Source organism: Alligator mississippiensis, chromosome 6 (assembly GCF_030867095.1).
Source record: "Alligator mississippiensis isolate rAllMis1 chromosome 6, rAllMis1, whole genome shotgun sequence".
In the NCBI taxonomy this organism is placed as follows: domain Eukaryota; kingdom Metazoa; phylum Chordata; order Crocodylia; family Alligatoridae; genus Alligator; species Alligator mississippiensis.
Genome location: NC_081829.1, coordinates 25432154 through 25454063, shown reverse-complemented (window position 1 = coordinate 25454063; position 21910 = coordinate 25432154). Strand labels below are relative to the sequence as shown.

The following is a 21910-nucleotide window of genomic DNA, read 5'->3' as shown; positions in this document are numbered from 1 at the left end:
GCTCTGTCACCCCTGCAATGTGGGGGGATTACAGCCCAAGGGATCTCAGCCCTTCTTTTAAAAAACCCGAAACAACAGTCTCAGCGATGGGTGAGCTCCTACCCCTTGCCGCCCCCCAACCATGAGATAACTTTGCCGCAGCTGTTGCTCCCTGTTAATACAGTACCCTCTGGAGCAAGGGTGGGCAGAATGCAGCCCGTGGGCCAGATGTGGCCTGCCAGGCCATTCTATCTGGCCTGTGAGGCCCCTAAAAAATTTAAAAAATTAATACTTATCTGCCCCTGGCTGCCTGTCATGCAGCCCTCAATGACTTGCCAAAACTCAGTAAGTGCCCCTCTGCCCAAAATAATTGCCCACCCCTACTCTGGAGAGTGGCCCTTGGGGAGATCTTGTGAGGGATGAGCAAATAGGTGCTCTCCTGCATGTGCTGATGGGGACTGGCCATGAGTGTTGCCCTCTCTTGTCCCCTCCTTAGAGCTGGAGATGCCTGAGCAGGACTGTGCCAGGGACCACTGGAGTTACAGGACAGGAAAAAGTGCTAGGCAATTTCCTGACAACTGAGTGGAAGCTTACGGCAGGTATCTTTGTGGTCTCTTCTGTCACACTGGATGAGTTGAGGTGCTAGTACAGACACCCAAGGAAAAGGCATTTTCCCCCTGTAGAAAGGACCAGGAGCAAGTAAAAGGAATGAGGGATGATCCAGAGTTGTTTTTCTCCTGTGGGATTTATGTTGCTTTCAGAGTCACTTGGCTGATGAGTCTCTGGCAGTGTCCAGGGACCCTGTGCCAGCAGCTGCCCTTGGTTTCACCTTTGACCTGGTACATCTCCTCCTTGTCCTGCACCGGGTGGAGAACATAGAGTCCTGTGGGCTTTGCTGGTCATCAGGTTGGCAGAGGTGGTGGAAAATGATTAGCTTGTGTGTCTAGGCCAAGGTCCCAACAGGTGTTGGCTTTTCCAACTGCTAAGGCTATGGGAGAACTTGTGTAAAAGGATTCTTTCTGGCCTAGGCAATCGGTTATCAAGGGCAGGCAGCTGGGATTTCTGCTCCTATGCAAACTCCCTTGTTACTGGCAGAGCATGGGGCACAGGCAAGGGACAACAGAAGAGATCAAACTGTTGTTCTTAGGGGGCTCTTGGCTCTCCCTTTTGGACTGTTGGTATGGGCAGTGAATGTGCATACACAGCATCACTACAGCACACAGGGCTCCCTGGTTTATGCTGTGTGACCCACTCAGGAGAAGTCCCCCCCACAGAGGACTGAGCAAGGAGTGCCCCAGGCTGTGTACAGCTATGCAGGGCCTACTCACAAAAGCAGTCTGCATCCCATGTACTCTGGGGAGCACAGGGACTGCTTGCTCTCGGGAATACTCTATGGGGCAGGACTTCAGAAAGAGGCGTCCTGTCTCTTACTTCACCCAGCAGACCTGGACTGGTGCACTGTGGAGTCTACCTTATGCTAGCAGGAATTGCAAACACAGGGACCTAGTCTCCACGTGAAATGTATTGACAAGTAACTAAGTATTCTTCAAGAATGGGTATCTGTACCACAAACCCCCATGGAATTCACCCATGGCTGTCTCTACTGAAAGAGAGCCCCAATTGGAGCCGGAAACAGAGCTGAACTGTCCCTGACTCCATAAACAAGCTGGCTGTCCAGAAGGCAAAGGTCCCTGGCAGCACCTAGGGAAACTTGTCCCATGGTGTGTGTACTTGGTTAGCAATGGGGTGGTGAGTTAGGGGTTGGTTCTCAGGGTATAGACACTGGCACACAGTCAGGCAAGTTGCAGCCAAGCCTTTGTAAACCCTACAGAGCTCTGATCATGCCTACTCTTGTCCCCTGTAGAGCTCCACCGCCATGAGAGCATGCAAGAGAAGACCGTGAAAGAAGCCAAAACTAAATGCAGAACCATTGCGTCCCTGCTGACGGATGCACCCAACCCCCACTCCAAGGGAGTGTTGATGTTCAAGAAGCGCAGGCAGAGGGCTAAGAAATACACCCTGGTCAGCTTCGGGAGCGTGGACGAAGACCGGTGCTATGAGGAGGAGGATGGTGTCTTCCCAACCAGTGAGTCGGAGTTTGATGAGGAAGGCTTCTCAGATGCCCGAAGCCAAACCAATCACTCAGACTGGGATAACACCTACCTGGACATTGAAAAACCCAAATCAGAGTCTGAGCAGCAGGAGCAGGCACAGAAAGGCCTGAGTGAAGCCTCAGGCAAAGGGGCCCGGTTATTTGAACAGCAGAGACAGAGGGCTGGTAAGTACACTGTAGAGCATGTCCCAGTCCAGAAGCCAGAGAGCCACCAGCCCCTGCCAGCTGCCCAGTCACAGCAGAGGATAGTGAATGGAGATGCACTGCCCCCACAGATGGCTGAGAAGGTCCCATTGAGCATCCACATGGAAGCAATGCAGGTGTCCAGCAAGCAGCCACTCTCTACCCCGGCTCAGTTCCAGCCTCCTTCTCCAGCCACCATTGGAGGAGAAGGTGCCCAGCCCTCTCCAAGCTCAGCAGGCATCTTCAATAGATCTGCACGGCCCTTCACCCCTGGCTTTTTAGGGCAGTGCCCTATGACTTCCTCTGTCATCTTCAGGCCTTCTGCCCCCAGGAAAAGCAGTGACAGTCTGGGTGGACAGAGCTTAGCAGCTCCACCTTTCTCACCTGCATCACCAGGAGCTGCCCTCCCTGCTCCAATGTCCCACAGTGCTCCGGTGAGCTCCTTGACATCTCTGTATATTCCAGCAACAAGTAGGCCCACCACGCTGCTGGGACCACAACAAGCAGGAGGAAATGTTCCTGAGCCTAAGACACCTACAAATGCAGCCAGGACCTCCAGTGCTTCCATATTTCTCTCAACTCCCTCCAAGCCAGCAGGGGATACAACAGCTACAACACCCCAGCCACAAGCACATGACACAGCTTCTTCCTCCTTATATATCAGCCCTACAGCACTGCAGCCCAGCATGCCAAGTAGCTCTTCCCTACCAAGGCAGCCATACCCTGCTGCCTCACCAGCTATTCCACGGCCTGCTTCAGAGCCCCTAACTTTCAGGGAGCAGAGGGTCGCCACACCAGCTCCCCGCACAGGCATCCTGCAGGAGGCTCGCCGGCGGGGCAACAAGAAGCCCATGTTCAGCAGTGTAGAGGAGAAGAAGAAGAATTCGCCTAACCCTGAGCTTCTGTCTCTGGTGCAGAATCTGGATGAGAAACCCAAAGGTGATGCCCCTGGGGCTGGCTTCGAGTCAGGGCCTGAGGAGGACTTTCTCAGTCTGGGTGCTGAGGCCTGCAACTTCATGCAATCCACAGGGCGCAAGTTTAAGACCCCTCCTCCAGTGGCTCCAAAACCTCACCAGCAAGGTGCCAGGCTGGTAAATGGGGCCCACGACATGCTGCAGCTGAAGGGCAAGGGTGCAGAGCTTTTTGCCAAGCGACAGAGCCGCATGGACAAGTTTGTGGTGGAGACAGCAAAGCCAGAGTCCAAGCCCCGGACCCCCTCACCTACCCCTTCTCTACCCTCATCCTGGAAGTATTCACCCAACATCCGTGCCCCGCCCCCAATAGCTTACAACCCAATGCATTCACCCTTCTATCCCCTGGCAGCCAGCAAGTCTCAGGCTAGCAAAGCAGAGAGCAAAGTGAAAAAAGCACCCAGCCAGAAATCAGGGATCAAAGCCATTGATTTCATGCGTCACCAGCCCTACCAGTTAAAGTCAGCCATGTTCTGTTTCGGGGAGCCCACAAGCCCTGGTACACAGAATACCCCAAGCCAGCCAGCCCAGCAGTCCAGCTTGTCTTTCACCCCAGCCCAACAGGCACCAGTGCAAACAGGCAGAACCTATGAGATCCGGCGGTTCTCCACACCTGCTCCCATACCAACTTCAGGCAGCCTGGCTCCCACAGTGCTCGCTCCCCGGTCTGCCACCACATTGGATGAGCCAGTGTGGAGGACAGAAACAACTTCCTCTGCACCCTCCACCCCAGCACCCTTCCAGGCCACCTTCAGCCAGTCCTCGAAGCCATACCAAAGTTTCCCGGATCTCAGCCAGGTGGGCCAAGGGGCTTTCCCCAAGCTAGCCTCATCCTCTGGGTTCCAGGTAGCGAGGCCCAAATTCTCAGCAGCCAGAACAGGGATGCAGCCAAATGTGTGGAGGCCACGCTCAGAGCACCACTGAGACAAGGGCTCCATCCTGCCAGTGGACCCTGTCAGGTGCCTGGCAGAGAGAATTATCTTGTTTTTTCTTTAAAGTGACCTCAGTAAATTGGGGCATGTGAAGCAAAATGAAGAAAAGAAAAAAAAAAAAACCCTTCCCTCCCCCCCCCAAAGTTTTCAGGCTGGCAGCTTCACTTTCAGAACCGCAGCTTCACAGTGAGAGGTAATAGATGTGGCTACAGAGAAGGTAGAGAGAGGGACAGAAGCAGGCTGGGGATTCACACACAGCAAAGAAAAGAATGGGAGGGGTTAGCTATCACAGTAATGCATAGGCCGCGCTTCTCCATGTCTGACAGCTTGAGAAGCAAGTTTATGTTAATCCTTTCAGCACCCTGTGAGGAAGGAATCACCCCTTCATACAGAGAGGGCATCCTTAGCATAAGAACCAAGCCCCAGACCACACAGGAAAAAAGTGATAGAGACAGTCTGGACTCACCGCTCTAACCATTAGATCATGCTTTTCCTTGTGCCTGCCAGTGTGTACATGTATGTATACACATGGGGGTATTAAAAAATGGGTACAGTGAGAAATGAAGGTCTTCCTGAGAGAGGTGTTTCCCCAGATCCCTCTGCTCAGGCACGTTAGGAAGGATAACACATATACAAGGACAAGTGAGCAGTTGTGGGAAGGGGACATGGCCATTTGCTCACACACACATGGCCCATGGCTTTTGTCAGGTTTATGTCCTGTCAGTACCAGGTCTGCATTTGTAGAGTGACTATATGGGACAATGTGAAATCTGGGATGCTGCTTGCTTACCTGCCTGCCTCCGCCCCTGCCCCTGTCTTGCCGGCTTCAGGGAGTCAATGGTTGTTAGTGACCCAGTGTTGTTTACTTCAGTGTTTCTCAACCCGTGGTACGCGTACCCCTAGGGGTATGCGAGACACAGGCAAGGGGTACACAGGTGCTGCATTTTGGTCTTTGCCTGCTTGGACCAGAAGTTCCACCTGCTGCCCTTCCCGCCGTGTCCAGTGCACCAGGGCTTTCGCTTCCCAGCATCAGTGTGCCAGGGGATAGGGAAGTAGGCCCCACACAGGAATGCTTTGCTTCAGGTCGCAGTGGAAAAAGTGGGACTCGGCTTGTGGCGCCGAAACTGGAAGTGCCACAGTGGGACTTCCAGTTTCGCTTTTGCTGCGTTGATTGGCAGGGGGTATGTAAGGTACCAAAGGTTGAGAACCACTGCTTTACTTCACAGGTGTTAACTATCACCTGTGAAGTAACAGTTAGTGGTAATAGGGATTCCTACTTAACAGTTTACCTGCCAATCTGCCTCCATGCCCGTGCCCCAGATGCTCGTTTTAATTTTCACCAGCTGGCCAGGACCAGCTTCCAAAATCTGGGACTATCTTGGCCAATCTGGGACACATGCTTACCCCATGCATTTGGAAAACAACATTTTTTTCAGCTTCCATGGAGCCTTCCCCAATGATCCCAAGTGGCTCTGAGGACCAGCCATTCACTGCGGGGGCAGCATGGGGCTGAAAGGACTTAGTGGGACTGTGACAAGTCAGGAGTAACTGAAGAAGGAAGGAGGGGTTGCCTGAAGGTGAAGGTAATCCCAGATGCTGACTGGTCAGTTTAGGACAGCACTTGCAGCATTAGCTGCACTGGAAAAGGATGCAAATACTGTAAGTGCAAGAGAGAGGTGGGTAGGGAGTGCAGGGCTAGTTCATGAAGGAGTGAGGGCTCAACTGGATTCCCACACAAGCATTTTGGTTCATTCACAAACAGGAGGTGCAGCAGGAGCACAGTCATAGGTGGTTAGCAACACCAAGCTCCCCTGAGAACTGCGTGCCCTCCTGGGTAGGTGGGCAAGGTTCTTTGGGTAGATGTGATATCTTTTATTAGACCAACTGAGTAGTTGGAAAAAAGTTCTTGGGAAGCTTTTGGGCACAGTCACCCTTCTTCAGGCATAGGGAGTCTCTGCTGGCCTGAGACTCCAAGGAATGAGTCTCAGACTAGCGGAGACTCCCTATGCCTGAAGAAGGGTGACTGTGCCCAAAAGCTTCCCAAGAACTTTTTTCCAACTACACAATTGGTCTAATAAAAGATATCACATTTACTCAAAATACCTTGCCTGCATATGTCCTTAGACCAGCACAGCTACAACCAAAAATCCTGGGTAGGTGGACACTTACATGCACTAGCCCAACCTAGGTGGAGGCAGGAAAAGGGGAGAAACAACTGGAGTTCCATAGTAGGTGACTTAAAGCTTTGGGAGGGGAAGAAGGGAGGTAGTCAGTAGTAACCAGATTGCTCTCAAGTTCCTTGGGGATCTGTAGTCCATCATACACAGCTCTGCTGGCTGCTGACACTGGGGAATGGGGGTTGGTCATTCCTTGGATGCTTTTTTTGTCAGGGTGGCCTCAGACCTCTTCCCTACACTAAGTGCATATGACAAGGGAGCACTCCCTTCCCCCAGGCAGGGAATCAGGGAATCAGTAAGTCCAGCACGTGCCTAGATGTATGTGTGTGTGTGCGTGCGCACACATGTGTATGTCAAGCTCAGACTTGTGTATGCCCCTGCAGCCTACTTTCTCACCTTTCACCTTGCTCCCCCTTCTTGCTTCAGCTGCTTTCACATCCTGATCCTGCATGTGGGGGAAAGCATTCCTCTGTGGCACTCGCCCCAGGTGTGCTGCAGTACAGCCAAGTGGGGAGGGAAGGGGTCACCACCACTGGATTCCCTTTGCTACAGCCCAAGGAGTAAGAATCAGCCCAGGTCATACTCTCGTCATTCAGGTGTCCTGTCACCAGACTTGTTCCTTTCTTTAGGCCGAGTCCAGTGCTCTGATCAAAAGCTTTGGAGTGAGCTTAAAGGACAACACATGACAGCATTGTCCCTTCAGGCCAGTCGAGCCAGGCCTGCACGAGTGTGGCTGATACAGCACTTGGCTAAATACAAACTCATGCTGCACAGAGGCACTGTGGGTATGGAGGTGCTAGATCTCCAGCATCCCATGCTTGCCAGGGAAGGGCTGGAGCATCCTGGAATACACTTTCCTGATGGGCAGGATAGGAAATCTTACTGGAACCTTGTAGCAGCCTTAGCATTGGAAATAGAGTGAAGTCAAAGTATAATAAGTGGACCCTCACACCAGCTCCATTCAGAAGCCTCCCAGTCCAGCTGGGCCACAGGCCTGGTGTTTGCTGCGCTATTCCATTAGTCTCTAAAGCAGGAGGAAAAGACTGCATGGAGGGGCACCCACACTTCACTCACCAAATCAGCAGCATCTAGAAGGGGCTGAGGAAACTTCTGAACGGGCCTATATTTAATGAGCAAAGGTGCAGATTAGTGAAGTGAGGTGCTTTAACCATCACTGACAATTGGGAAACATCACTGGATACAGGATTGTGGGAAGGCACTGGAGGTTTATCAGCACTCCAACTGCTTCATCTGTAGCTTGATTTCACAGTGCTGAATAGGTAGTCCCAGCAAAAGCCTTCTTTGGGTTTTAGCATGTAGTCCCAGCCAGGCTGCCTGAGCTTTACCAAAAGCACCACTGAGTTTTGTGTGTGGACAGAATAGTATTGAGGATAACACTCAAGATGGTACCAAAGGTAACTGGAATGAAAAAAACCCGCACTCTGGCACTTACCCTAACACTTGCTGGCAATTGGACAATTATCCAGAGGAGAGATGCTCACAGGAAAAGACAGTGTCAAGGTCCACTTTGACACATAAAGGAAAGTGAAAACAGGATTAGGGGAGGGCTAAACCAAACCTAATTCTCTATAGCTTGCCTGGACTGACTGTGTCCAATTTTGGATGCTAAGCAGTCCAAGTTCTGGTTTGTTTTTGGGTGGGAGACTTCCAGGCAACCTGAAGTGCTGTAGGTAAGAGCCAAAATGTCATGGTTGAATACTCAGGGAATAGTAGATCACAGAAACCAAATGGAATGAAAGACTTTGCTCAGTCACATTGAAGTTAATGGATGGGAATAAAAAATATCAGTAGCATTAGCCTGGCTGGAGAAAATAATATGGAACAATATGTCGGTGCTGAGAACTGGGAAGGTGGGGACTGTAATGTAGAGAAAGGTTTTCAGTCCACCATGGAAATCCTCTGAAAACCAAAGCTGAAGGAGTTGGATGGTGCTCAGCCTTGCCCAGTCTTGTTCACATCAGTTCCTAATGTCTCCACCATTTGGCATAATTGTCAGCCTTTGTTCAGGAGAGGACTAGAGTAGCAGGCAAGCACTGTAGGTCAGGTATGCTAGGGAAGCTGTGAGTAAAGCCCAGAGGTGGAATAGGCCTGAGGTGCACACCAGGGCTGAGTTACACCAGCTGAATTCTGCAAGGGGCAGGAAAGAAGTGTACACTGTGCCTAACTGCACTATTGCTGGCTTTAGCCAGCTCTGCCAGCATCATCTTAGGAAAGGCCTGCAGCTGGGTCATCAAGGGTGTTGCAGATCAGGAGCTGAGAAGTCTATTTGCAGCATGGAGTGGGGAAGCTTGCCTTGAGGCAATCTGCATTTCAGAATTGCACAGTTGTTGGAGAAGCTGAGTTGTACATGAAATTATGGCTCCCATTCCTGCTCTGTCACAGGTCGCAGAGCTAGGCCAAACCCTTCACTAAGCATTTGGAGACATCCACAGGGATCCTGTTTTAGACGTGTTCTGTCTTCAGCATGCTTGTAGGTTATGAAACTTCAGGGACTGTGAGGCAGGAAAGCTATTAGGCTTTTGAGTGTCTGTTCTCATATCCTGAATATCTATCAGAGACCCAGCTATGGTATGCACCAGCTGATGCTTTGAGTTAATGCAATAGCTGAGCTGGAAAAATCTTATAAGAATCTGGTGTGAAGAAGCAGCTGCATTTGATTCCTGCTCCTGCTCCTCCCTCCCCCCACACACACACCTCATGAGCAGCAAAGGTTTAAGAGCAGGAGTGAGACAAGGACACAAGACTACCACAGAGATTTAGGAAAGGAGCCCAGAGCCTTGTGGGTCAGTATGAAGGTGACAGTAGGCTGTGCCTAAAGGTGAGTGGAGGAGCTCTTGCTTGGGCATAGGTCCTGAAGTCCCATTCCTGCTGAGCCAGGCAGTTCTCGAATGGGACTCACCTCCCCATGTCTCTTCTGAGACAGAGTATGTTGGACCTAGCAGACTTGATGCTGGGGGCAGGATGGCAATGGGGTCTGAAGAACATCTTGCTAGATGACAAGCTGTCTGCAGCTACACCTGCGTCCTGGGGAGACCAGCAGTGTCATCTCCTTGTCACATCCCTGCTGGCCAAGGCAGTGCCACACAGTGACACCCTTAGGAGCAACCTCATCTGTCTTCCCATTCTCTCATCATCAGCCAGTAGCCCAGTATAACCCAGGATTGTCCCTTTGCTACATTTCCCCTCCCCACTCCCCACATGGTACAGTAGTTCCCTGCTGCTTCTGGAAAGAGGCTTGCTGGTGCTCTGAGAAGGAAGCCCACAGGCAGGACTGTCTATGAGGAGCTGGGACCCTGCAGGGAAAAGGCATTTGGCTTCTGTATAGAAATATTTTTCTTTTCTGTTTTGTTTTTTCAATTTACAGTCACTTTACATTTGTTTGTGCAGAAGAATAAACTTGTGATATGCACTTTACCCAGTGCCTTTGTCCCTTTATGTCTTCAAGTTCCATTTGATCTCCTCCTACCGGGGGGGGACCATTCACCAAAAACAAAATTATGCCTCTTGGTTTATAAAGGCTCAAGTGGTGCCCATCTCCTCCTCTATCCTCCCCCTCCCCGGCAGCACGTCACAAGTGTAGGAATGGACATAGGTGTACAGAATACATTTAAAGAATGGCCTCTGGAAGCCACCACCAGATGTCATTGAGGTGAAGGTGTCTGGGAGCTTGGCAGAAGTGGAAGGAGGACTGAGCATGTCTGTAGATAATGAGAAAATCCAGAGTTATGCATATAAAACCAGCAAGTGGTAAAGCACAGAAACAAAAAGTTACATAAGATATCAGCTCTGGTAGTTTAGGACATGACCCCCTCTCACAGAGGTGGGGAAGGAACTTCTTTTATGGGTTAGATTGTAGGGTACTTTGGTCAATGAGGTAGTGCTGAGTTCAGCTCCATCTGAGTCTACTTATCCGCCTCCTCATGGATATGTTCTGGGTGGTGGCTGCCAGCAGCATAACTAGGGGCAAGCAAGGTGGGGGAGGAGCCCGAGGCCCAGATTAGGGGAAGCACCAGAAAGGAGCTATGGTTGTGAGGAACCGAGGAGCTTGGGGTGAAGGCAGGGAGGTGATCTCCCTCTGCCACTGAATTAAGGGATTTGTTTCTTTGCTCAGCGTGGCATTCAGCAGTACCTGGGTGGGGGCAAATGGCAAGCACTAGAGGAGACTGGCAAAATAGCATCTCTAAATGAAGTTTGTAGCCTTTCTTGTAAGGATTTTAAAGATCCTGTAAGATTTATAATTCATGCATCTAGTACAGAACACTTGTTTCCTTTAGTCTCTTTAATTAACATATAACAGTTACATACATGAGTGCCTGAATCCCCATGGCTCTACCTGCCCCACCATACAACACACTGATAACTTTGCTTCCCACTCCAGAGCTCTTGCTATTATAGTCCCTTCAGTCCTACAAGCGTGAGCACTGGAATTTGCTTTGTACTGGCAGAAACGAAGTCTGCCTGAAAATTGCTTTCACTCTCTTGGCTCTTATAATACTGTTGTTTTGCTGCTTCAGCACAGAGTTTTGCAGCTCAGATGGGACCAGATGTCTGGTGGCCAAAAAAGGCAGATACAGCTTTTTAAACAAACCTCTTTCACACCCCCTCTTGTGAGGAAGTGCGGCTGGCACAAATCCAATTCCTTCTCCTTTGAAAGTCCCCTGTAAGGCAGCCTTTAAGAGGACTTATGTAAGCTACCCACAGTATCTGGGCACTATGCTCCTAATTGGGAAACATAAGTCCTTCAGATCTCAGTCTCCCTGAGTAATAGCAGCAGAGCCTGAAGATAACAGCATGTGCAGATTCACCTTTTTGTTGCTGTTTTAATGAGCGGCAATGAGGCTGAGTTATGAAAGAGATGGTGTGGAACTGAGCTCTGTTACCTCAGCACTCTAATGGTCATTAGAAATCCCCCCAAAATATTTAAAGATCAGACTTTAAGATTCTTTAATATGACAGAAGCAAGTTCTTAAGACTGACTTAAAATCTCTACTCCTAACAAGCTCCTTTACTCTGCCATTTCCAGACAAGTTAGCAGCTGTCACTGTTGCTTTGGAGCCCACAATCACCTTAACAGCCCAAGTACACTAAGTGCTTATTGCTTAATGATGCTATAGTGGTGTGCAAAGGCCCCAGTGGAGGATCACCCAGAGGGCTGGGTGCTGCACAGACAAGAAAAAGAACAAACCCTGCCTTGGGTGCCTTACATTCTGAAGGCTGAGCAGGGGAGAAGGAAAAGCACATGAATCCATCACTGAAGCTGCTAAGCAAGTCAAAGAAACACTTTTCAATCAGAGGTGAAGTAATGTGCAACATGTGGACAGGAGGGTAAACAGACTCTCCGCCCAGCAGGCCCAGTGCCAATCCACTGGTTTACCGTGTCTGTCTGGATCACATGCCTTCCCTTGTGCCTTTCCATCCCAACACACAAGGGCCAGACATAATTTGGCTGGCTGCTTCTCTGATTAAGAAGACAGCATACTGGGGTGTCCTAAGGGCTGGTGTAGGAGCTCAGCTGTCTCATATTTCTACACGACTTGTAAGAAAGCATGTGCAGTGAGCTGATGAACTTTTCTCATGGTGCTGGAGGGCTGATCCTGGAGCCTGGCAAAGGCAAAGCAACCACTGGAGTCAGTTCTATGCATGTATAGAGTGCAGAACTAGGCTGTGGCTTCTGCTTAACAAACCTGACCAAGTAGGATTATGAGCAAGTGCACATGGTTTGACATGGGAAGGCAGCTGTTATGGCAAAGATTCCAATGATAGATTTCATAGACGTTAGGGCTGGAAGGGACCTCACAAGATCATCAGGTCCAGCTCCCCGCCTGAAGGGATGATCCAAACGCTTCTTGAATGTGTTCAGAGTAGGTGCTAGCACCACTTCTTGGGGGAGTCTATTCCAGACTCTGGGGACTTGGACAGTAAAGAAATTTTTCCTTATGTCCAGTCTAAAACAGTCTTCCAGCAGTTTGTGATCATTGTACCCCATCTTCCCTGGAGTGCCCTAGTGAAAAGATGTTCTCCCAGATCCTGATGCACACCCCTGATATACTTATAGGCTGTCACGAAGTCCCCCCTGAGCCTGTGCTTTTCCAAGCTGAAGAGTCTATGGCTCTCAACCTCTCCTCATAAGTCCTGCTCTCTCTCAACTTCTGATCATGTGCATTGCTCTCCTCTGGACTCTCTCAAGCTTCTCCACATCCCTTTAAAAGTGTGGAGCCCAGAATTGGATGCAGTACTCCAGTGAGTCCCTGTGAGTGAATTAAAATCCCTGTTAACCTGCACATCCTTCTCAAGTGCAAGTCATTTCTCAGCATTGCAGATCTTGTGAGCAGGGCCCAAAGAGACTGTACCAGACTGAGTGGGAGGAGACATTAAGTTAGCAAGTCTTCAGCAAAGCCAGAGGATTACTGAATGGCTAAGTACTGAATGGCTGTGAAGGATCCCCATGGCACTATCCAAAGCATAACTCCAAACCAGGAAGCCTTAAAATGTTTAATGGAAGTGTGTCCCTAAAAGCAGCTCAGACCAAAGGACGAACCAGTACAGCTAAAGTGAGGCAGCAGAAGTTGGGATAACGATGAGCAATAGAGCTACAACTTTCATGGCCACTAGGTGTCACCACAGTTCTTCTCCTAGCGGTTTGGCAGGCACCTGTTACACTGCTAAGTCTGGAGGATTTTAAACCCTCCCCTTCTAATCTTTTGTTCTTTGGAGGAGCTCACAGAGCCGTGATTAGTGATTACTCCGTGCTGCATATTTGCAGGGAGAGCCAGTTTCATACCTCTGAGTACTGGCAGCAGGTGTCTGGTCCTGCACAGCCAGCTTGGTAGGCATGCTGCAGGAGGTGGCTCCCTGGGAAGAATGCCTCATGGATGTATGAATCAAACAGCAGCTCTTCTTCATTCAGCAAAGTCTGAGGCTATCAGGGCTCTGGACTCCCATTGCACCTCCAGGGGGTATCACCTGTAGCAGACCTCATCTGCTGTGGCAGGGTCACCTGCCACTCCTGAAATAGTCTTCAAGGTCAGGTACAACAAGACAAAATAACTCTGAATAGGGGTCATGGACATGGGTCAGGGCATAGATCCCATCACTCTTGTTCAGGCTCTCCCCTTCAAACACTTCTCACCAGCATGAGACAATAGCAAGATCCCATTTTTCACTGCTGACAGTCCTTCCTGACTTCAGCATGTTTACGGATGCAGAGGTGTCAACCAATGAAAAATATTCTCAGGAAAGACATTCAGAGTTCATCTGAGCTGTTGAGCTCGGAGAGGTGGGATGACAGAATTAAAATCAGCATATGCCTTCTAGGTCCATGTTCTTCTGTCATGTAGAACTGCTGGGTTTAATGAACCATACATTTGTGTCCAGGGACGAGAAGTACCTTCAACTCTAAAGAAGAAACAACCCATGGCTAGGAGTAAAGAGAAGGCTGAAAGCCAAGCACGGAATCAAAAAAGGAGCCTCAAAGTGAATTTTTCACCAAGCTCAGTTTTGTGTTGGAGCGAAATAGGAGATGCTGCCTAATATTGTTAAGTTCTCAGGGATGGGAGCCTGGTACTCAGACCAGTCTGCAATCCCCTAGAACAGGAATAGGCAACGTTTTTGGGTGGAGTGCAGAAAAAACCATTATGTCTGCCTTGTAAGGTACCAGAGTGCTGGCATGTCAGAGAAACAAAACTGGGCAGGGGGTACATGGCAGGACACACTGCATATTAATATAGTTAATAATCATAAATGGTCCTTTTTTTTTCCTTTTTTTTACAGTAAATACCAGGTTTTCTAAACATTCTAAATCTGGTAACAGTAACTAAGACTTCATATACTACATGTGCACACAGAACCAGACACACACATGAGCACACACAGAAGTAGACACACACGTGTGTGCACACATGCACACACACACACTTGGCCAGGCTGCTGGGCCACAGGACAAGTCCAACCCAACAACACCTTGGGCCTGCGACAGCTCCTGTATTTTCCTAGGAAGCCAGTGCCAGGGCCTTGGCCTGGAACCCACCCATCAGCCAGCTGCAAGGGTGGCACTAGGGGGGCTGGGGGGGGCTATGGCCACCCCAAAATTCGTCTTAGCCTGCCCTGTGCGGCAGAGCCTGCAAAGCTGTGTGCTCCTGGGTAGGGGGCTAGGCTCAGACTGGGGCAGGCAGTGGCTGGAGCCAGAGGGATGGCTACAGGGGATCTAAAGTGAACTTTGAGGTGGCCATAGCCTCCCCCACCCCATGGGCTTCAGACCCCAGTTGGGCTTTGTGCCAGTGGCTACTGTGCGCTCCCCTCTGGGCAGCCGGCAGCAGAGGCGCCTGAGGCAATGCAACGCTGGTCCCTCCCCCGCTGTCCACCCAGTGCGCTGCTCCAGCCCCTAGGGGTGAGCTGGCCAGTAGCCTCCAGTGAGAGGCCCTCCGCAGTGCCTTCTCAGGCCCAGGCCCTGGCCCCTGGCTAGGAGCTGCGGGCAGGCAAGGCCGGGGCAGCTGCAGCAGCTATTCCCAGGGCCCCGGGGGTTTCCCGCAGCCAGGCCCTTACACCCAGGGCACTTCCACCCCTCCCCACTCATGCTGCACCAGTGGGCAGGGAGGCCGAGCTTAGAGCCAGGAGCCCCCCGAGCCAGGCAGCATCCCCCGTGGGCAGGGCGGCTGCACCCCAACCCTGCAGAGCTGCGCAGGCGGGGTCCCACCTTGGGTACTGCTGGGAGCCCCTGTCCGTCCACCTGCCTGCTGCGGCCCAAGCCCATGGAGCCCCAGGGCAGCTTGCTTTCTGCCCAGCCCCCCTTCTCCAGGGGTTGGCCTGTCCCCAGTGCCTCCCCCCACGCTGCCCAGACTCTGCCCCTGGTGCCCTGGTGCTGCCCCTGCCTGGCTGGGACAGGGCATTGAGCCTCGGGACCAGGGCTGGGAGCCTCCTCTGCAGTGCCTGCCTGGGCCACAGCCCTGCTTCCTCCAGAAACCAGGCCGGGCTGGAGGGCACAGCAGAACAGAGCCAGGGCCCCTGCCTCTCTTCCCCTAACTCTGTCCCTCGGTGCCAGCCACGGTGCTGGGCCCTGTGGCTGCTCCAAGGAGCCTGAACCCAAAACTTCAATGGGTTTTTTTGTTTGTTTAAACAATTTCCCGCACCTCTCTTGGTGTCCCGGGGAAAATGTCTCCATGCACCACTAACTGGCACACATGCCAGGGGTTGCTGATCTCTGCCCTAGAATGCTGCAGATGCCATGCAAACAGGAATTCAGTGGCTGTGAAAGGTTTGGCCTCTGCCCCTCTGAGGGCCCCAGAAGGTGGCTGTCAGTGCTTGTGCTCAGTGTGGAGTTGGGAAGCATTCCACCCCCTCGGCTCTCTTGGGCTTTGCCTCCAGCTCTGTATATATAGACACATGAGGAGAGAAAATAACCTCCTCGGGGCTGAGGTTCCAAGGACAGGGCAGGACTTTACATAGAACAGAATGAGGGTTACTGTATCACCTTTCAGACTATAGGCAGCTACAGAAAGCTGGGATTAGAAATGGGGACTTCTGCTTGCTTACTACTCATACTGGTGTAAATCAAAAGGAATTCCATATGAGCCAATAGAAATACACTGCTGTGAAAGTGGTGTAAGCAAGATCAGAGCTGGGTCCTGGAAGTGGAGTGACCTACTGGGACAAACATGGTCTGCCTGGATATCTTCATCTGTTCAGCAGTAGCTAACAGGCTAGAGCCTGATGGATAGTGCTGGCCAAGATGTTAGGTTCTGCCCAACTCATTGGTGTCTTTGAACCTGGAGTAGGAGCCCAATAAGAAATACTCTCCTACTGCAGAGTTCCCTCCGTTCATAACTTTCTGCAATCATGGCCTCTCCTCCACCTCCCTGAATCTCTTTCTTTCTTTCTATACCGCCCTAACTTTTCCTTGGCTCCATGGATCATTTGTATCTATACCTCCAGTGAGTATGGAAGCATCATGCCTACTGCTGCCGGGTCTTTGTGTATGTCCATGATGTACTCTGATGCCAGCTTTCCTGTCTTCTATGCAACTGTAACTCTCTGCCACTGCTTGGGTTGAAAAATCAGTTAGGAACCAGTGGGATGGGGGCAAGGGAAGGAAGCAGAGCAATTCAAACCTGGGGGAGGTGAGCATGACAACAGGTCTCTCCTCTTATAGCAACATTTCTGGCCACCCCAGGGTTCAATCTGTTTCCAGGTAATATCCATTTCTTGGGCATGAACTTCTTCCCTCATGATTATCTTCCATCCAGAAAGCCTCGGACTGGAACAGGGCTGATTTTAACATCACGTTGGTGACAGGAGGAAAGAGCCTTGGTTGAACTTGCATTTCTCTCTCTCTGGAGGAGGCCCATGACCAAAACCAGCACTGCAAAGGCCAGGCACAAAGAAAAGCAACTCAGCTCAAAGGATAGGTGTTGCTATTCAGGTGGTTAGGACAGGAAATCTGGTTTGTGTGGAGGGAAGAGAAATTGGGGTGGAGGAATGGGGCATGGGAAAAGGAAAGGTAGCAAATGGGATTCACATAAATAGGACATCATGAATGGCGCATACAGGAGGGAACTGGTTTCCATTGCCCATTCTTCTCCAAGTCCCTTATTTGATCTAAATCGGGGTGGGCAAGATATGACCCTTGGGCTGAATCTGGCCTGTCAGGCCATTCTATCCGACCAAAGGGACCCCCTAAAATTTAGAAAATACTTATCTGCTCCTGGCTGCCTGTCAAAGATTACAGGAGACAGGGGCAGTAGGACCCAGGGAGAACTGGCAGCAGGAGCCAGAAGCCCAGCCCCACCCCACCCCCAGCCATTTCCCTGCCTTCCTGCCCCTGAACTGCTCCAGCACCATGTGGCTCCAGGCTGCATTCCTGGACTGAGAGCACGGGGTTGTGCCGGTACCCCGGTGTGTATATGTATGTGTGTCTGTGTAGGGAGGGAGTGTGTGTATGTGTGTTTATAGGGTGAGTCCCACATGCACAACTCACCGTACACATGCAACCACACCCCCACCTTGCACTTCCATACACGCAGCCCCCCACATCCCCTCACACACCCCAGCCAGACTCCCCCAACATGTAGCCCCCACAAAGCCCATATCCACCCATGCCCCACATATAAATAGATTTCATAGACATTAGGGCTGGAAGGGACCTCGTAAGATCATTGGGTCCAGCCCCCTGCCCAAAGGGCAGGAAGTCAGCTAGGGTCAAAGGATCCCAATAAGATAAGCATCCAAATGTTTCTTAAAAGTGTCCAGAGTAGGTGCTTGCCCCACCTCTGGGGGAAGTCTATTCCAGGCCTTGGGCACTTGGACAGTAAATAAGTTTTTTCTTATGTCCAACCTAAAATGGTCTTCCAGCAGTTTGTGACTGTTCGACCTTGTCATCCCTTGGGATGCTCTGATGAATAGGCATTCCCCGAGATCCTGATGCACACCCCTTGTGTACTGATGCCAGCAAGTCACCCCTGAGCCTGTGCTTTTCCAGGCTGAAGAGTCCCATGGCTCTCAGACTCTCTTCATAAGGCCTATTTTCTTGCCCTCTGATCATGTGTGTGGCTCTTCTCTGAACTCTTTCAAGCTTCTCCACATTCTTCTTGAATTGTGGAGCCCAGAATTGGATGCAGTACTCCAACTGCGGCCTCACCAAGGCTGTGTACTGTGGGAGGATGACATCCTGGGTCTTACTTGAGATGCATCGGTAGATGCAAGCTAGAGTTTTGTTTGCTTTGCCAACTGCAGGATCACATTGGTGGCTCATGTTCATCTTGTGGTCAATCATGACCCCCAAGTCTCTTTCGGTAGTGGTGCTAGCAAGTGTAGCATTGCTGAGCCTATAATTGTGATGTGGGTTTTTTCCCCTCTGAGGTGGAGCACCTTACATTTCTCCATATTGAATGCCATCAAGTTTTCATTCGCCCACCTTGCAAGCCTATCAAGGTTGACCTGGATCACCAGCCTATCCTCAAATGTGGATACTTTTCCACAAAGTTTGGTGTCATCAGCATACTTGGCCAGTCCACTTCTGACACCAAAGTCCAGATCGTTTATAAAGACATTAAGGAGTACAGGTCTGAGAATGGAGCCTTGGGGACACCACTGGTCACCACGCACCATGTTTATTTGGTTCCATCAACTACCACTCTCTGGGTCTGACCTTGGAACCAGTTCCCCAGCCATCGGACTGTAGCGTAGTAGAGGACGCAGTTGCCCAATTTTTCCATAAGGAAATGATGGGACACCCGGTCAGAGGCTTTTTTAAAGTCCAAATATATGATATCAACCTCTTTTCCTTTGTCCAGGTGATACATCACCTGGTCATAGAAGGAAACGAGAATGATCAGGCAAGACCTACCCACAACAAACCCGTGCTGGCTATCCCTCAGAATGTTGCCTTCTGTTAGCCTGTCAAGAATGGTATCTTTGATAATTTTTTTCCAAGATCTTTCTAGGGATTGAGGTCAAACTGATTGGCTTGTAGTTGCCCAGATCTTCTTTCCTCCCTTTCTAGAAGATAGGCACCACATTGGCCCTGTTCCAATCTTCAGGTACTTCACCCGAGTGCCACGAATTCTCAAATATCCTGGTCAGTGACCACACTATGATGTCTGCCAGTTCCTTTAGTACTTCTGGGTGCAATATCTCCTCACACACCCAAATGCTTCCTCACCCCACACCCACACCCTCCCCCACACCTGACATACTCACACAACCACAGTCTCCCACAAACCTATACCCCCCCAACAATATACAAGAGTAAGACTTCATTTTAAGCTATTATATACAATCACCTTGATGTACACTACAGAAACACATGTAAAGCGGGACAAAAATATTTTTTTAAATCAAATTAATGAATGTTTTAGTTGTTCACTTTTTAGAATATAATTTTTTTTTTCTGTTTCTGGGATAGCAAAACCCCTTGCTGAAAGGAGTACTTCTGGGGGAAGGGGAGGGACTTCTTGTGGCAAAGGTCAGGGGTTAGGGGGCAGGACTTCCAGTCCCAAGATGGCAACCAGGGGGCGTGGTACATGTCAAGGGGCGGAGCTACCCATGCGGCCCTTGACAGCTTGCAAAACTCGGTAAGTGGCCCTCCACCCAGAATAATTGCCTGCCCCTGATCTAAATGGTCCCCCGTATTGTTCCAACCTCCTCCTCTTCAGACCTTCCCTGTGGCTGGTCTCTGGTTGTGTTCCGCCACCCAGAGCAGTGACTGCATTTTGCAGACACCCAGCTGCTGTTCTTTTTCCACCAGCACAAATCCCTTACATTCATATGCATGTCGTGGCAGGGAAGAGAAGTTCCCTGAGCTGCAGAATATAGCTGCTACATATGCCTTACAGGAAGAAGAAAATAATCCTTCCAATGCTGCCCAGCATGGACAGTATTTGCAAGCTGGGCCTGAAACAAGTTTCTATGTGTCCTCCTGTACACAGCAGGTAGGCACCTGAATGGGGCCACTCAGAGGAACACTTAGAATCACAGGAAAGTAGGGCTAGAAGGGACCTCAGGAGGTTGACTAGTCTAACTCCCTGCTCAAGCCAGGCTCATCCCTGAGCAAACCATCCTAGTCAAGCGTTTGTCCACTTAAACTGCTGCAAGAGGGGCTACTGAGACCTGGGCAACTGGTTATCCAGGTAGGGTGCTAACCCAATCCATAACCAGCCCCAAGATCACCAGGACATGGTGCAAACCTTTGGCCCTTTATGACTTGTAATGTGCAGAGTTGGGCCAGAAGTGAAGAACCTGCTCTTTGTTCAGCCATTTATACTTGGCTGAAGCCCCAGCAGCAGCCTAAGCCAGTGGGTAGCTGGCTGTGATGATGTTTTACACTTAGACTTCGCACACTCATAAATGACTACCCATGGAATGAGGATCCCTGTGCCTGGCTCTCAAGCAGCACCTACAGCAGGCAGAGAATCTTAAAAGCCAGACTGTTCACTTACTTGCAGCTGTGTTATGCTGGCATGGTGTCATGTCATTACTCTCAATTCACACGAGAGTGAGAGGAGAATACGGACCTTACCATCTGTCAACTGCCTTGTGCGTCAGCTGTGTTTGGGATCCTTGGGGAAGGAAGTGGTGCCTACTGCAGTAGTGAGTGGAGAAGGAAATTAGGTTATTCCATGGGCACAAAGGAGGCAGTGGCCGGCTGCAAGAGAAGGAGTGATAGGAGGCTGCGTGCCAGGAGATGGGCTCCCAGTCCCTGTGAGGTGAGGTGATTACTGTGAGGTAGTGAGGTGATTACTGTCTGTGTCATCATCCTGATTCCCAGAGCATTGCTCCTCTGGGGTTTGGATTCAGGACCTATGAGGGCTCAATTCACTCTCACCCTACATTCTGGTCAGCTATTTATGCCACTGCATTGATCTGACTGGGAGGGTTTGCACACATTTTACACCAGGCCGAAGGGAATTAGCCTACCATGAGGCTCTCCTTTGATGATCCATCATTTCATTTTAACTCTGCAGTTTTTTTTATTAGATCCTGCCTCATTCAGTGCATGGGTGGGCGGGGGGGCATGTCTTGGACTATGAGTTGGCCCTGCCATCAAGCAGGCTGTGATCTGTAGGACTCTGGCTTCATTTGCTGAAAAAGTTGGGAGGAATAACCCTGGAGTGGGTAGGCCTCAGCCTGTCTTCTCCAGGTGGGGTGACACAAAGTCAGGCAGCTGGTTATAGAAGGAATAATAGTGAAATAGGGATGGGGATGTGGTGACAGGATCAAAATCGGGGCACCGGAAGGGAAGACTGGGCAGAAAGCTACGGACTGTGCCTACCTCTCCTCAAGGAAAGTTCTCTGGCTCTGGTGGAAGCTGCCCAGAGGAACTCTGCCTGGAGATGGAAAGTGCCCCTTTCCCCTGCCATGTGCTCTGTACCCTTTCAGATTTGAGGCACCCCTTGGCACACTTGAGGCAGCACTGAGAAAATGCCAGCTCTTTGTTTTTACTCTGTTTTTGACTACAGAAAAATAATAGAGTAAACCATCTGTTGCAAAGAACTCAGACCACAACAGGGCAGGAAGCTTTTAATAGTATGGGTTCCTATTTGAAAACTCTGAGTTTATCTTGTGAATCATATTTGCACCCCTAACACTGCTAACACTGTGGGGCACCCTTGAAAAGATCTTAAGGCATCTGAGGGTGCCACATCACCCTGGTTGAGAATCATTGGAGTAGGGCATTGGGGGAGGAGAAATTACAAGGGTGTGAAGTAGGGGATAGAAGTTTAGAGGAAGCAGTGGCGTGCAGGGTGAGGTGGGTGCAGAAGGTGCCATGCAGTCAAGTGAGGTTCAAGGGTGTGCAGGGCACACAGGGATATAGGATAGCGCAGGAGGGGGAGGAATTATGAAGGTGTAGCATAGTATTGAATGGGAAAAGAACACTGCTTTTATACAGAGGGAGAAGAGCAATGGTTTTGACAAGCCAGGCACCCACATGGTGTTTGGATCAGGACTGCAGGAGCAATAGGAGTGCTGAGGTGCACTCTTTTCCTTTCCTCCTCTCCCCTGTGCTGGTGCTATCTGAGACCCATGTACTCTGTGCTGTCTACT

The 21910-nt window shown here is 50.5% G+C and overlaps 1 protein-coding gene across 1 annotated transcript in view; it reads left to right on the top strand.

Moving 5' to 3' along the window:
* The window catches only part of SYNPO2L (synaptopodin 2 like), a 49551-nt gene extending 43480 nt beyond the window's left edge, over window positions 1-6071 (top strand). The window contains exon 4 of the mRNA XM_006262960.4: window positions 1844-6071. Coding sequence (XP_006263022.3) covers window positions 1844-4170 — 2327 coding nt within the window. The 3' untranslated portion in view covers window positions 4171-6071. The remainder of the gene's footprint in view (window positions 1-1843) is intronic.
* The last annotated feature ends 15839 nt before the right edge of the window (window positions 6072-21910 follow it).